General features: G+C 40.0%; 1 protein-coding gene across 1 annotated transcript; it reads right to left on the reverse strand.

The window, feature by feature from the left end:
• Positions 1-1,270: 1,270 nt before the first annotated feature.
• Positions 1,271-3,884, reverse strand: LOC109972208 (calcium-activated potassium channel subunit beta-2-like). Its single transcript, XM_020620913.1, has 4 exons — positions 3,822-3,884; positions 3,006-3,176; positions 2,637-2,832; positions 1,271-1,581 (listed from the first exon to the last, which is right to left on the reverse strand). The coding sequence occupies exons 1-4, from the start codon at positions 3,848-3,850 to the stop codon at positions 1,297-1,299; spliced, it is 681 nt and encodes a 226-aa protein (XP_020476569.1). The 5' UTR covers positions 3,851-3,884; the 3' UTR covers positions 1,271-1,296.
• Positions 3,885-14,680: the final 10,796 nt, after the last annotated feature.

Consider the following 14,680-nt stretch of genomic DNA (forward strand, 5'->3'; position numbering starts at 1 on the left):
CATATTCATATGGTTGGTATGAATGTCATCCATTTCATACATGTCGGTACCATGGAGGTGGTTTTAATTTCTGTGGTAACGCTGAGAAATAGCAGCGATAACATCTGCCAGAAGTGTTTATAGAATTCATCAGGGAATCCGTCAGGTCCAGGTGATTTATTATTTGGCATGGATTTCAGTGCTTTATGGAATTTTGAATTTGAGTTCATCCAGAGTGATGGGGACATTGAATGTGTCGGTTTGTTCTCTGGATAGCGTTGGTAATTTTATATTTTTTAGGAAAATATCTATTTCAGATGGATTTGGTTCGTGATCAGAGGAGTATAGTTTACTATAAAAGGCTTGAAATACATTATTAATATCCTGTGGACTATGAACTGTTAACATTGTAGTTGATTTGCCAACTATTTACCCATCTTGTTACTATATTGAAACTGTTCATATTTGAGTTGTTGGAGTAGGAATTGTGGGGTTTTTTGTATAATATATTTTAAGGTTGAGTTTTGAGGTGGTTCAATTCATTCTGTAGTTGTTCAGTAGTGTTATTGAATATGATTCTCTCAGTTGTTTTATCTTTAGTTCCAAATTGTTTTCCAATTCTTGTTGTTGGTTTTTCTTGTATGATGAATATGATATTATTTTTTCTCTTATATATATATACTGTATACATGCACATTGAGAACCGATGTACCAGAGTCAAAATTCCTCATGTGTCCGACACACCTGGCCAATAAAGTTGATTCTGATTTTGATTTTATATATATATATATCTTTGGACAGAGCCAGTTCTGCTCACCCTGTATCCAGTGCTAAGTTAAACCTCTCATCTACTCTTGACAAGTAGGAAAATGAGCATACTTCCCAAAATATTCACCAAGCTTACTGTTAAAGCAACATAGTGGGAAAGATGTTTTGTTACTGAGAATGAACCTTCTATTTACTGCCTATTTAGATTTGTTATTGCTCATTTACTTCATATTTCACTTGTATTGAGTGGCATTTATGTGGACGGCAAAGTAAGAATTTCATTGTACAGGGAAATATGTTTCCTAACTGTGCATATGACAAATAAACACTTTGACCTTGAACGCTTTGACCTTTGACCTGTAGGCCCCACTGGTTTCATGCTGGAAACAGACCATCTCTATCACCGTCTTTGAATCCCAGTATTCCAGTGCTCACAGACAGACCACATTTCAGCCTTTCTCTCCCTCTATGTGTCAGTCTGGGCCCCATGAAGCTGCTGTTTCCATATAATAGCAACTTAATCTGAATTTACATCCTGAATTTTGTCCTTCATCTCTTGATGTGGCTTAGCCGCTCACACATGATGGACAGGTACTGGGTCAGCTTCACCATGGCAATAAGGATGGTTCCTCCAATCAAGGTACAGGTTGGCCAGAACAGGGAGTGGAAGACAGCGACCCGACCGTGGATCTGGGTCAAAATGGCATTCTTCATCCTGTCTGTAGGGTCCACAAAACACTGAACTCTGGACTGAGACCTGAGACGCTCAGAAATGTTCTGAAGCATGGCGAGTGTGGCTGCGTAGTCCTTATAGCACTTTGGAATGTAGAAACACTGAAGAAGGAAAAAGAGGAAAACAGAGTGGAGCAGAAAATTAGGTTTAGGTTCTGCTGTTATTATAGAGCCGGCTGGTTTGGTCGTAATCCAGATGTGTTTAGGCTCCAGACGTTTTTGATCTCTCACTCATAAAAAAACAACAAACTTTGCTTAGTCATTAAATCACTAAAATGTCCATGCACTTGAAACTACATAATGATTTTGACCAGCTGGATTGTCCCCTGTAATAAATATGGATTTGTAATGAACTAATACCGATTATACTGTTGTGAAAATGTTGCATATTAAGTTGCATGTGTAAACCTACATAGAATAGTTTTTTAAGCATCATGCAAAGCAGCCAAAATTACACTAAAACATTAATAACACCTTTCTTTAGCTTTCATTATCCACAACATCTTTTTAGAGGTAGCAATCAGGTCAATTTAAAGCTGTGTGGACTGAAAATTCAGTGAGCTGGAGAGGTCTCATCTAGCCTGGGAACACCTCCCCAGGAGGAGCAGGAAAACGTGGGGAGAGAGATATCTGGATAACTTTACTGAATGTGCTGCCACCACAACCTGATTCCGGATAGCAGTGGAAAACATATGGATAAATCAGACATCAGGGATTAATGATCAGCTGGTGTCCCCTCTAGGAACACCGCAGTAATCAGAATACAGACTGAGTTGTTTCCCCTCATTTTTATTTAGAAATGAATCCATGTGAATGCTTTTCCCCACACACCATTAGCATATGTAAATAGTAAATTTATATACCAGTGCATGTGAAACTTTCCATCCTCAGATGCCTGTACATACATACAGTATAAAGGCTAATCTCAGTTTACACTGAAATCATTTAGAGCTTTCCTTATTTCATAAAATTAAAAGTATTACATGATACAAGAAATCGCATCTGTCAGGAGTTTACTTACACATAGGTTGGACATCGGCATCTGTTCACAAGGAATGTTTCCATATGTAACTGGACAAAACTAAAGGAACAAAAACATATTTATCTGTCCAACAGGACCAAAGATGCCAGGATGGCGTTGTGCAGCTGGTTTGTACCTCCGGGTTGCTGTCCTGGGTCTCCTCGTTGTGCAGCAGTCGCACCACCTTCTCTGAGGAGTTGAGGCTGACGTACACCTGGAGACAGGGGTAGCTGGAACTCCTCCAGCACTCTGCTCCACAGCTGTATGAACAGTTTTCATACCAAGTGATGGTTGCGTTCACGACAGTGCAGCTGGCCTCATCCGTCCATACACTGTAGAACAATTCAGTGATTTTCACATGATGCAGGATCATATCTTAACATTGTAGTGTGTTTTGAGAACACTTTAAAGGTTTAGTCAATGTGTGTGCACATGCAGATGAAACTTTGATCCATTAATCACTATGTATTTACAGTTTTGTTTTGCACACTGAAAGTGTTGTTACCTGTCAGAGTACGAGCGCAGTACGGTGATTCCCAGTAAAAAGTACATCATGACAGAGAAGAGGACCATGCTGAGGCCCAGCAGAATGGCTCTGTCCTCTCCTGCTTTCAGAGCTGTCATGGTCTTCCTCTTGTCCAAAATCTCATATGCATGAATCTTTTGGTAGATGGATCTGTAAAAGGGTAACAGTGAAGATGCATCTTGACAGTTTCCTCTCATTTTGCCACTCGTTCTTGTCAGACTTTGGGTACAGGGACCATTAATATCTGTCTCTTGTGTTTAACATTGGATTCTTTCATTTTCCAGCAGTTGAGCACTGGATGTAATGGAGATCATGATTCCTGCAGTGGCTACATGATCATCATTTAATGGAGCTGTAGCCTTTGTCTGATCCCTAGATAACATACAGTACAGGACCCTAAGCTGCATATTAGAGTCTCAGATAAAATCTTGCTGTTCCTAAATTGATGCTGAAGACTAAACATGATCAGACAGTCCCACTGGTTGGAAGACTGAGTAGGTAAGTGTCGTCTTTTAAATTACCTCTGAAAACTGAAGACTGGCTTATTGTTATTTTTGTTATGCATTCGTGTGGTCAGCTCTTACTTTTACATTCATGTGTCATATTCACCTAACATTCTACATTCAAATCAGTCCATTCTGACTTTTATCATTTTCCTGCTGTGTGCTATTATGATTACACCTTTGAATGTGTAATTTACAGAACTGTTTTTTTAACATGAATGTGGCCTTTTCTCACCCAAGCATATATTTGCAGTGATGGCAAAACAAACACAGGTGAAGCAAGATTCAGTACCTGTGGTTATTTCCCACCCAGTGAAACATCCTGTCTGAAGAATGTGGATACTGTAGTCTGCTGTTGCTGCCAGAGGCGCTGACCCACCTGTGAAACATTTAGATACTGTTAGTCTTTGCCTCATATTCTCAAATGTTTACTCTGAGAAACCCAGAGCTGTGTTTGTGTGTGTATACAGACTGTAGTTGTACAGTAGTTCACTCTGTAAGGCGGCTCTGGAGCAGAAAACAATCCAGACTTAAACCTTGGTATAAAAAAGCAAAATAGGTTTGTGATTGTGATAGATAAGCAAAGGTAAAATCACATTTTGTTTAATATTAATATGGGAAAGTCATTTAAATTTCAGTCACACAGCTCAGAAGAATCCTACCAAAGCCCTATTCAAACTACAGAATAAGTATGGTTTGGCACCTTGGTCAGGTGACCTCACAGCAGCATTCAATTATCATCAAGAATTAGACTGGAGATCAGATAAACCCGAGTCCAAACTATTACCTTCATTTGACCTACTTATTGTAAATGTTGTCATTGCTAGAGAGAAATCTTTTTACCCCCAGTTCCACAAACCAGCTGATTTTGAGGAAGCTATAAAACATTATAAAAATGTTTATAATGAAATAAAGAAATAAAAAGTGCAGCATTAATTTCAAAAGATTTCCAAGAAACAGTGTAAGTGAAACAAAATCTGCTAATAGAGACTGTGTAGCAGAAAGGAAACTACTGAAAACTGAGAAAAAAAGAAATTGGTCAATAACAATCCATCGTCTGCAGCCGTTCTTCAAATATGAAGCCACAGGTCTTTGTGGTTATGGTGAAAGAAGCATAATGGCTCTTCTTTTGACTGTTCTGTCTGCAGTGTCAGGTCTCTACCTGCAGTGTAGCCGCGTTTACACAAGCCTCACCAGCATCTGTGAATGTGGATGTGGGAGGTGGCTGTGCTGTGCTGCTGTGAGCTGGAGTTGACAGAAAGGTGCACAAGACAAACCCTGTCTTCCTGTGGAATAGCGACGCTGGGATCTATTTTCAGAGAGGGGTATTTAAGCATGTTAGCTTAGCGATTACACTGTCATCTCATAGGTAGAGGGTTCTTGTTCTGCTGTCTGTGTGTTGTCAGTCCAAACACACACAGGTGTGGAGAAACTGGTGCTTTAAACAGAACATGAAAAACAAATGATACAGTACAAAATAGCAGCCTAGTTTATCCTATGGCTCAGTGAAAAAAGAAAACATCTAGCAGGATAGAGAAACATCTAACAGCCATATACTACCACCCCAACACCCTTGCATATCTCACGGCTCTCCAGGTAGGTGTTACCATCAGGTGGCGTGGTACTGACACAGGTGCTGCCATTCTCTGTGACAGGGATGGAGGCCTAAATCCCAAGATTTGAGTGGAGCTGCTCAGTGATGGGCCAGTCAGACTGCAGGTTTACTGAGTGGCCTCCAGGTATGAATGTGTGTAACTCTGTGTGTGTGTGTGTGTGTGTGTGTGTATACAGCATATAGCTGCAATAAAAACCACTGCTCTCTGTGAAATGTCCCTGAATAAATTAATCAAACAAAGTTAAGGTGAACTACAAGGCCGTGTTACAATACAGGCATATTTACAAACAGGACATAGTAGTTACTGGATTCTGGCAGATTTTCTCTTCTTATGGAAATGCAGGGCTTGATCAACAGGTAAAACTAATTTTCACATAGGGTGGAAATTAACAGTTTGTGGTAAACTGATCAACTGTAAATTTGTTGGTTTAATATAAACTCAGTTTTACTTGGTCTTCCAGTGTGTTGCTGAGGGCTTTGTATAAACAAGTTTGGATTTGGTTTAATCAGACCATCACTAACAAACTGGCCTAGAGTACAGATGGTTAGGACTCCAGGAAAGGCATTGTATAATGAAGGTGCCGTGTTTTCTACCATCTACCTACAGAGTATGGAAAAGGCAACAACACATGCACACTACACAGAGGGTGTTATGGCACTGGCTGAGAGTCAGACCTGTGCAAAATGCTGCATATAAAAACCATAGCAATGAGCTTTAACTGTATCAATAACATAATGAAGGCAACATTAGAAATTACACCTCATATAAGACACTTCATTGCTTCTGTCTTGTCTTCTGCATTTAACACAGAGTATAATAACACTCTTCACTCAATAATAAGCAAAAAGAGCTTCCACTCCAGAACTTTGCATGGTGTAATCAAACACCAAAAACTGCCAGAAGTATTTGGGACCTTCTATTATTCAGACTCTCCAAACATACCTTCAAATGCTGCTGAAGTCAGAAAATTTCCTTGTAGCCAATATTCATTTTGTCATCAACCCTCAGCAGGCATCCCATAATACTGCAGACTGAGCATCTGCCATAATAACCACCTTGTCCCTCGCTGCTCACACAATTAATCAGTGTGTGGTGATGATGATTTGGGAGAGAGAGACAGCGTTTGGTGACAGAGTAGCAAGGAACAGATGAGAGAGAGCGATAGAGCAGAAATAAAACGACTGGCAGTGTTGAGCCATTTATAGACCAACATCCAATCGCCCCTTTGCTTCTAAAATCCTTGATAAAACTGTTGCAATGCAATTTACCACTTGCACAAGAATGATTAGCTTGAGGATTTTCTGTCTGGTTTTTGAGTCCATCATAGTACAGAAACTACACTGGTGAACGTCACCACCGATCTGCTTCTAGCTTCAGACAAGAGAACAGACATTACTTAACTTGCCTTGACTGGTTTTCTCACCACAACAAACTTTATTTGGCCCTTCAGCTGCTAACGGCTCTATGCTATGAACACAATCATTTGACTCATTCTTCATATCGCAGTTTTAAGGGTAAGACAATGCTGCCCCCTAGCTAGGTAATGATTGCAAAGATGTTGAACAAAACTAAACACCAACCACCACTGCAACAGTAGTACAGTATTTCATCTGTTGCTCTCACACAGGACATCACAAGACAAAACAAAAAGGCAAAAGTCCACAACGAGGTAAAAACAATATCTTCACTGTGTAAAATGAGATACAACCGCTGTAGTTGTCAAGGCTCGGCTAAAGGAAGACTCAAAATGCAGACTAAGAAGTAGTGTTTATTAGATTTTAATATAATACTGGACACTGTATTAACAAATATAAATAATACAACTCCCAGGGCTCAACCTGACAGGCATAACAAAGACATCAACAGAAAACTACAAGACAGTTCAACCAGGGAGCTAAATAACACACACAAAACTAAAATTCAAAAACCCAAGGGAACAAACCAAAACCCCAAGATAACTGATAAGTCCAACGTCCAAAGTCCATACATGAGGCAGGAGAATGAGTCCAAGAGTCACTACACACAACAACAAAAAAAAACTGGAGACAGATATAGAACCACAGGAAGAACAGGGGCAAGGAGAGTGTGGCAAGCAGACAAACCAGCATCAAACTGAAGGAAGTGATGAGAATATAAAGGCTAGAGACGGGGAGCCAACGAGCAATAGGTGAAGGCAATAAGTGGTGATCAAGAACTGGCGTAAAGCTGAGGCAGGTGAGGTGACACAAAACAGGAAACCCTTACAAAATAAAGGTACAAAACCGGAAGCAAGCTCAAAACCCTAACAGTAGTAGCCTAAGCACCATGCTGATAAACTGCTTTTGATGAGCCAGCTTATGTTGCAACATTTCAACAAAGCTAACAATTTCACTAAAATAATTGTGTTATATTTTTGTGACTTTTGCTTTTACCTTAATGAATCATATAAAGTGAATCAGTATCATCTTCATGGCCCCACACACTGGCATTGTCCACCCATACAGGCGTTCTCACCTGTGGTGAGGAGACCAGTCCTCCTGCTTGTACAGATCACACCTGACTGACATCTCCCTCACTCTCCTGATTAAACTTTTACTCTGTGTCTTTCCACCTCCGTTGAGTTTACATTTAGACAAAATGGCCTTGAATGAAAACTAACATAAGATGCATCTGCTGTGCTCAGGGTAAAGCATAGCTGAGCATAAAGCTGCAAAATCTCAGAACACAGCAGTGGGTTTTTAGAGTTCCAGACAAAACAGACCTAAGCTTAGAGAGAATACTGATTACTTAGATCCTTATTCATCATGTAACATCATCAGGAAGGTGCCTGATGTGTCCCAGATTTGTCTCTTAAGAGACAAGAAGAACAAGGAGCCTGCAGCAGATGGTGTGGCCCCCATGGCCATGATCTCAGCATCATGGAGTCAGTCTAGGATTACAGGAGGTAATGGATTTAGGCTGCCTCAGTGTCTTCTCTGCCATTCTCCAAGATTTGTGGAATGACCTACCTGCCAGGTACCTGGCAAAACCCTGCACAACTGTACATAGAAGAATTGGGGGTGTTTTTGATTTGTTCTTTCTATTTTCTGTACTTGCATGGTGTTAACTGAGAAATAAAAACTGTTCATAACATTGTTTTTGAAAACATCTTTAGCTTCAAAACTTTGATGGCATATCACTTTTTGGCCACTACTGCATAATTCCTCATTTAGGTCACACAAATCACAGGATTATTTTGAATGTTTCATTTTGCTTTAAATAAGTTGTATACATCCTGAAACCTAATAATGATATACAGCACAGTCAGCAAACTCACATTGGATTGTTATTTCAGTGTAGAACATTAATGTCTGGTTTTGTGGCTATGTTGTCAACACAGTCCCACAAGGAAACATCAACATCTGTTCAATAGAGTGTGGGAAGAGACAAGACCTCAGGGCAAGAAGAAATACTGTTATCAACAATAATAACTTGTCCTCTAATAATTCATATATGTGTTTATGTAATCTTTGAAAAGTAATTGTCATGACGTGCTTTTTTTATGCCATTGAGTCTGCAACTTGTGAGAAAATATGCCACAGTTTAGTAAGGTAGCTCTCCAGCTGTAGGTGGCACTATAGGGGAGAGACTCACAGAGGGGGTTGGACATTAAAAAACCTTTAAAAAAGCACTGTCCATGACATAAAAATGTAAAGACTGATCAACTGCCATTACTACAGCAGCCATCACTTCCCTGTCCCATGAGTTACAAGCTTCATTGTGAATGTTTACTTTTGCTTTTAATTAATGGTAAAATCTAGATATGCAGCTCAGTCAGCAGGCTAACATGGAATAGATTATTATGTAAATAGTCGGGAGAGAAAGCAATATACTGAAAAAAATAAACTATCATTACTAACAACTATCATTTGTGGGCGACTGTAGTTCAGTGGGTAGAGCAGTCATCTCCAGACTGGAGGGTCGGAGGTTTGAATTGCAGACTCAGAAGAATCAGAATCTGCTTTATTGGCCAGGTGTGTCAAACATACGAGGAATTTGACTCTGGTACATTGGCGCTCAATGTGTATGTACATATCCCCATGCAAGGGGCAAGTAAACAGTAAACCAGCATCTCGGTGCCTGCAGTCCCCGTGTCCTCAGGCAAGACACTGAACCCCCAAGTTGCCCCCGATGTTTAGAGCCATCGGTTGAGGTGGTGCCGCAGATGGCTGCCTTGGTTCTGTACCAGAAACAAATTCCTTGTGTGTAACATACTTGGCCAAATAAAGATGATTATTATTATTATCTTTATTACCTTTTTGCCTTGTATTGGCCATTGTATTCTTAGGAACAGGACAAACATTTGCATATTTCCATTATGTAGCTAATTTTCCTTGTTGCAAAGATAGATTAACTACATACTAGGGCTGTGAATTGATTAAAAAAATGTACAAATTAATTGCTCATTTTCCTATGATTAATCATGATCAATTGTGCAAATTTGTATTGTGCTTGAAATTCTAGAATTCCACCCTATACAATAAATATACAATATTCTAAATAAATATACAATATTTTAAGTAACAAACTGTAAAACTACAGTCTAGCAGAACTATATCGGGATAGGGAAAGGGCTCCTCAGGAGCTCGAGTTCCTTAAGACCAGAGAACAGTGAAGAAAATGTTCATGAGACTGAAGCTGTAAAGCCTGTGATCAAAACAGTGAAGAGATGGACAAAGGAGGCCAAGTCAGAGATACAGGCCTGCTTTGACTGCACAGATTGGAGGCCAGGCTCATTCCTGTTCAGCCATATTAGTTGTTATAATGCCATGAAATACTGGAAGACATATCACAACATACTAAGTACCTTTCTACCCTCCCTCACTGTCCTATTACAATTATATTGAAAAACAACAACGATATATTAACCTAATGCTATTGATATAAAGGTTCTTCAGTAAAATCTGTTACATGTATTTCACTAAATGATTCATTTACTTGATTGATTAAATACTTGAAATTGCTGTAGTAAACATGGACATAGGACAGACAGGAACACTTGATGTATTAGACCTGAATGGAGATATTGTTAGATCCATATAACCACTAAAATATTATAAATACGACCCACAGCAAGATTTTCTTTTTTTCTAGTTCTTAAAGTTGCTACTCAAATGTTTTTCTGACATGTAACCTTTCTGATACAAATAATTAGAAACTTCTTTGAGAGTTATTACATCCAAAGGAACCACAATGTATGGACCACTGTGTTATTTGCATTATACAAAAATATGCCAAAAGAGAGTTACAGTATGAAGTGTTACAAACGTGAAATGAAAAGAGGCATTGCATGTGGTCTGAATGGAGAAACAGATGAGTCCTCACTCTGCAGTGGCTGTGGGCCTTTCTGAAGCTCCTCTAGTGTAGAAAGCCATTGCTGTGTTTATGCCAGTGACTGACTGAGAGGACTGCACACAGACACACACACAAGGACAACAGGATGGAGTGCGATCCAGAAAGCAAACAGAGAGAGAATTGGAGGAAGTGGAGACTTTGCTCTCTTTCCTGATGGTGGGAGAGGGCGGCTGCTACTAGATGTTTCTATCCACTTGGTCCGGTCAAAATGGGATTCAGATTTTGGCTTTTCTTGACTTCAGGCAGTTTTGTGCTTGTTTGTTTTTGTAATTCACTGTTTATAAAAATTCATGAATATGTGAACTACAAACAAACAAACCCACGTCCCACCCTGCCCATGTTTAAAAAAAAAGAGCTTGGTTAAACAGGTCCACAAATTTACACTGACAAGTCTTTCACTATGCTTAGTGTCCATCCAGAGCTCAGCAGTTTCAGGAGAATATGTGTTTATCCTGGCAGTCAAACGTTCCTGACATTGAATCTCTAACAATGTGTTATGACTGTGCTGTCAAACTGTGTAGAAGAATCCAGGATTGAGCAATATGCTTTTTGGCTGCTGACAGTCCAGCTAGCCATATTTTTGGTGAGTAAAAGTTTGGAGTAGTCATTAAGCAGGTCCAGTGCTGGGTCCACTGGGAACTTAATCTTTGTCAGGGTAGAGATCACTTGTATGGTCTCCGACCAGAAGAACTGTACCTGAGGACAGACCCAGAGCATGTGCACCTAGGTGCCCAGGGTCCCTGGAGGAAAAGATATACAGTTCAGACAGTCCCATCAAATATCTCTGCTGAGGTGTCACATACACCCTGTGACAGAACTTGAAATGAATAAATTGGTAGTTGGTAGTTTATCTTCCTAATGAGGCCGGACACGGTCCTTTCTCACTTCCTGACCCCAGTGATAGAGACCCTAGAGTATGACAAAAGTTTGCTCTACATAAAAGATGCAGTATGTTTTTGAACTGACTGAGACCATATGACCAGTGGGTTCTCAGAGAGTTTATTGCCCCACTCAACTTCAAAAGTTTTTTTAGGCAGATCTGAGTCTGAAATACATGAAGTATGTGTGCTTATCAGTACCAAACCCTGCTAGTCTTCGTACTGTAGGTGGTTAGTGTGTTCCTCCTACCGAGGTCACCCAGGACATTGATTCCTTTCTTCACCCAGTCAAACTGGATTAAGGGTTTACCGTCTAGGTTAAAATGAAATTTCTACAAATTGGGCAGGACTTGTGTAAATTAATACAATATCCTATATGACTTTCAACTGCCTTGCAGGTTTGCAGCAAATATGTCAGTATCAGACTGTATTTAAGGAAGATTTCTTAAAATAAATATCAGAGGATAAAAAGTCTAACTTCAGGCACTTTAAAAAGTAATTTATTACAACTAGGAAACTTTTTATAACTGAAGAGCTAATGTAATTTATTCATTCATTAATGTAATTCAGCATTCATATAAACTAGAATAACACATGATGCAACCTCTTCATAGCAAACCCCCAGTTTGTAACACACCGGTATGTTTACTGCCGTCAGGAACGTAAAATTTAGTTTCACTGCAGTTTTTCAATTTAGTGGAGTACAGATGTAAATAAACTCAGGACAGTTCATCTGATTTACATAAAGTTCTATTATGTACAGTTGTGCAATAATATTCTTTACACACATTTACACTGATAACCACAGACCAGACCTTCTCACGTTTGTCAGCTATCACCAGAGTTAACAGCATCACATCAAGCTACACGTCTAAAGTAAATAACCATCTTTGATGGGAAATGTTCAAACAGCAGGTCCTCATGTGCAACAGGGTGTATTTAGACAGGACGTCCTCTGCAGTTGCCTACCTGTCCCCACTCTGTGGAGGTAGAGAGGTGATCGGATTGCCATGTAAAAATGGCATGGTGTTGTACTCCTGAACAAGGGTCAGCAGGGGGCGGTGTGGAGTTACACATGTCAGCACAGTGGAGGTGGTTGTCACTGTTATAGTCAAACACACACTTAATGTTGCTGTCTCTCTCTCTCTCTCTCACACACACACACACACACACATACACACACACACACACACACACACTGGCAGTGTTTTGAAACAGGGTTCACTCAGGGCTTGGTTTGGTATTCTGTTTTAGAACTCCACCCTTAACAGCTCTAAATGGACTTAGAGACTCCACCCCACCCCCATCTCTCAGCTGGACCGTGTGTGTGTGTATGTGTGTCTTTTAATGTGTAGATGGTGAAGAACACAAGACAGGGAGGCATCAAAGAGCCACAGCATCAGGAGGAAATGTAGGTCACACTAGATAGGAGGGAGGAAGCAGTGAAGAGAACGGAGATAGAGTGAGACAAGAGGGAGGAAGACGGAGGAGGACAGGCTACTCAGCCTCCCACAATCCCTCATGTGTTCTCTGGCAAATTAACAGCAGGGACAGAGAGATAGAAAGAGTCAGATAGGGATGTAGAAAGCACAGCAGCACCGAATCGATTGCAAGTACTCTGTGTCTGTGTGTGTGTGTCTGTGTGTGTGTTTTCTGATAAACAACAACAATTACATTGGGATGCTCCTTCCCTCCCCCTCTCTCTCTCCACACAGTGGTGACCCAAATACTAAATCCACCAAGCTGCTGGAGAAAAACTAAAAGAAACTGTTGTGTGTGAGTGTTTGTGTACATCTTTGTTTTTCTATACTTTTGAGGATAGAAAACTGGGGACATACTAACTTCATTGGGAACTGGCATCATTTGTGGTTGGTCTTGATGTTGGTCCTCAAGACACAGTTCATCAAATTTTACATAAACGACATGATGTAAAATTATAGCAAGTGTCGGCTTTGGTTAAGGTTAGAGGGAAGTAACATTTCTGGTTAAAGTGTGGTGTGTGGGGACATGGTAAGTGACAAAAACAAGGATATGTGTGTGTGTGTGTGTGTGTGTGTCAATGAGTGTACTGGGCATGTGGGGGGTTTTGGTAAATGTTGCATCAGTCATGAAAGCCATAGTACTGCGGCTCAAGGCTTTATTCTTTCCTGTTGGCATAGCAACCATTGAGTAAAGCCAGGATGATCAAAGAGGGCCTGGTGTGTATGTGGGTTTGCTTAATATGCTGTTGGACATGCAAAATATTATAATATGTACCAATGGGTCACAATTGCTGGAGATAGATAAAGGTGATATCAGTCATGCCCGCAAGCACAGTATGTCCTCAATGACAAAAAAGGCTGCAGCCTTTTAAACTGACCCATATGACTGTATTTTATATGAATGTATGCTTTACCTTTTATATAGAAATTAGTTATGCATTTGTCACTTACAGTACAAAACAAAACAAATTTATTCTGCTCATTCCAGAGTAAAGTACTGAGTGTTGTTTTTGTTTTTAAAGAGGAGTGGGAGTGATATCAGACATGACAGTTGTTTTTTGATCTGCTGCTTACATGATTAAGCTCAAGTTTCGGCAATGGAAACAGACAAAGTTAAGCCACTCATGGTTACAAGGAGCTCAGAGAAGAGCCGTTGTTTACATTTATGAATCTCCAGCTACACATTCATATGGGAACAGTGTATGGTAACGTTACTGTGCCAGGATTCAACAGAGTGGAGCAGCAACCTGAAAATGGGAGCTTGTTGGTACATCTGAAGGATCCCTCTCTATTGAGATGTTAATGACCTTCTCTTAAGTCTTCGCTTCCTGTACATCTGTTTTTGTCAATAGGACAAAAGTGCACTCATAAAACATTGGTGCCTTGGTGAGCATCTACACACCATAACTCAGTAGGTCTTTAGCACACTGTTAAAGGGACAACCTGCATCAAGGTTATGTCTGACTAACAGTCCAGGAAATTCCCTGCTTCAGTTAAAAACATGCAGATTGGGGTTAGGGACCATTATAGGCATGTTTTTATTCAGACATTACATTCATATCAGTATTTAGTGAAATCACACAGCTCCATTTAAGACTATGTCACACAATATTAGCACAGTAATCCTACTTTCCTGCACAGTTTTGTAGACATCTCACAGTTAAGGTCACACAGTATTCCAACAGACATCATAAACTGTGGCATATCTCAGTCTCTCCACAGTCATACCACACTATTGAGAGAAATCCTCAAGTGCAAGTATTTATTAGTCAGGTAAGAAACTGAAAGCTAGTAATGTGGAAT

Source organism: Monopterus albus, unplaced genomic scaffold (assembly GCF_001952655.1).
Source record: "Monopterus albus unplaced genomic scaffold, M_albus_1.0 scaffold250.1, whole genome shotgun sequence".
In the NCBI taxonomy this organism is placed as follows: Eukaryota; Metazoa; Chordata; class Actinopteri; order Synbranchiformes; family Synbranchidae; genus Monopterus; species Monopterus albus.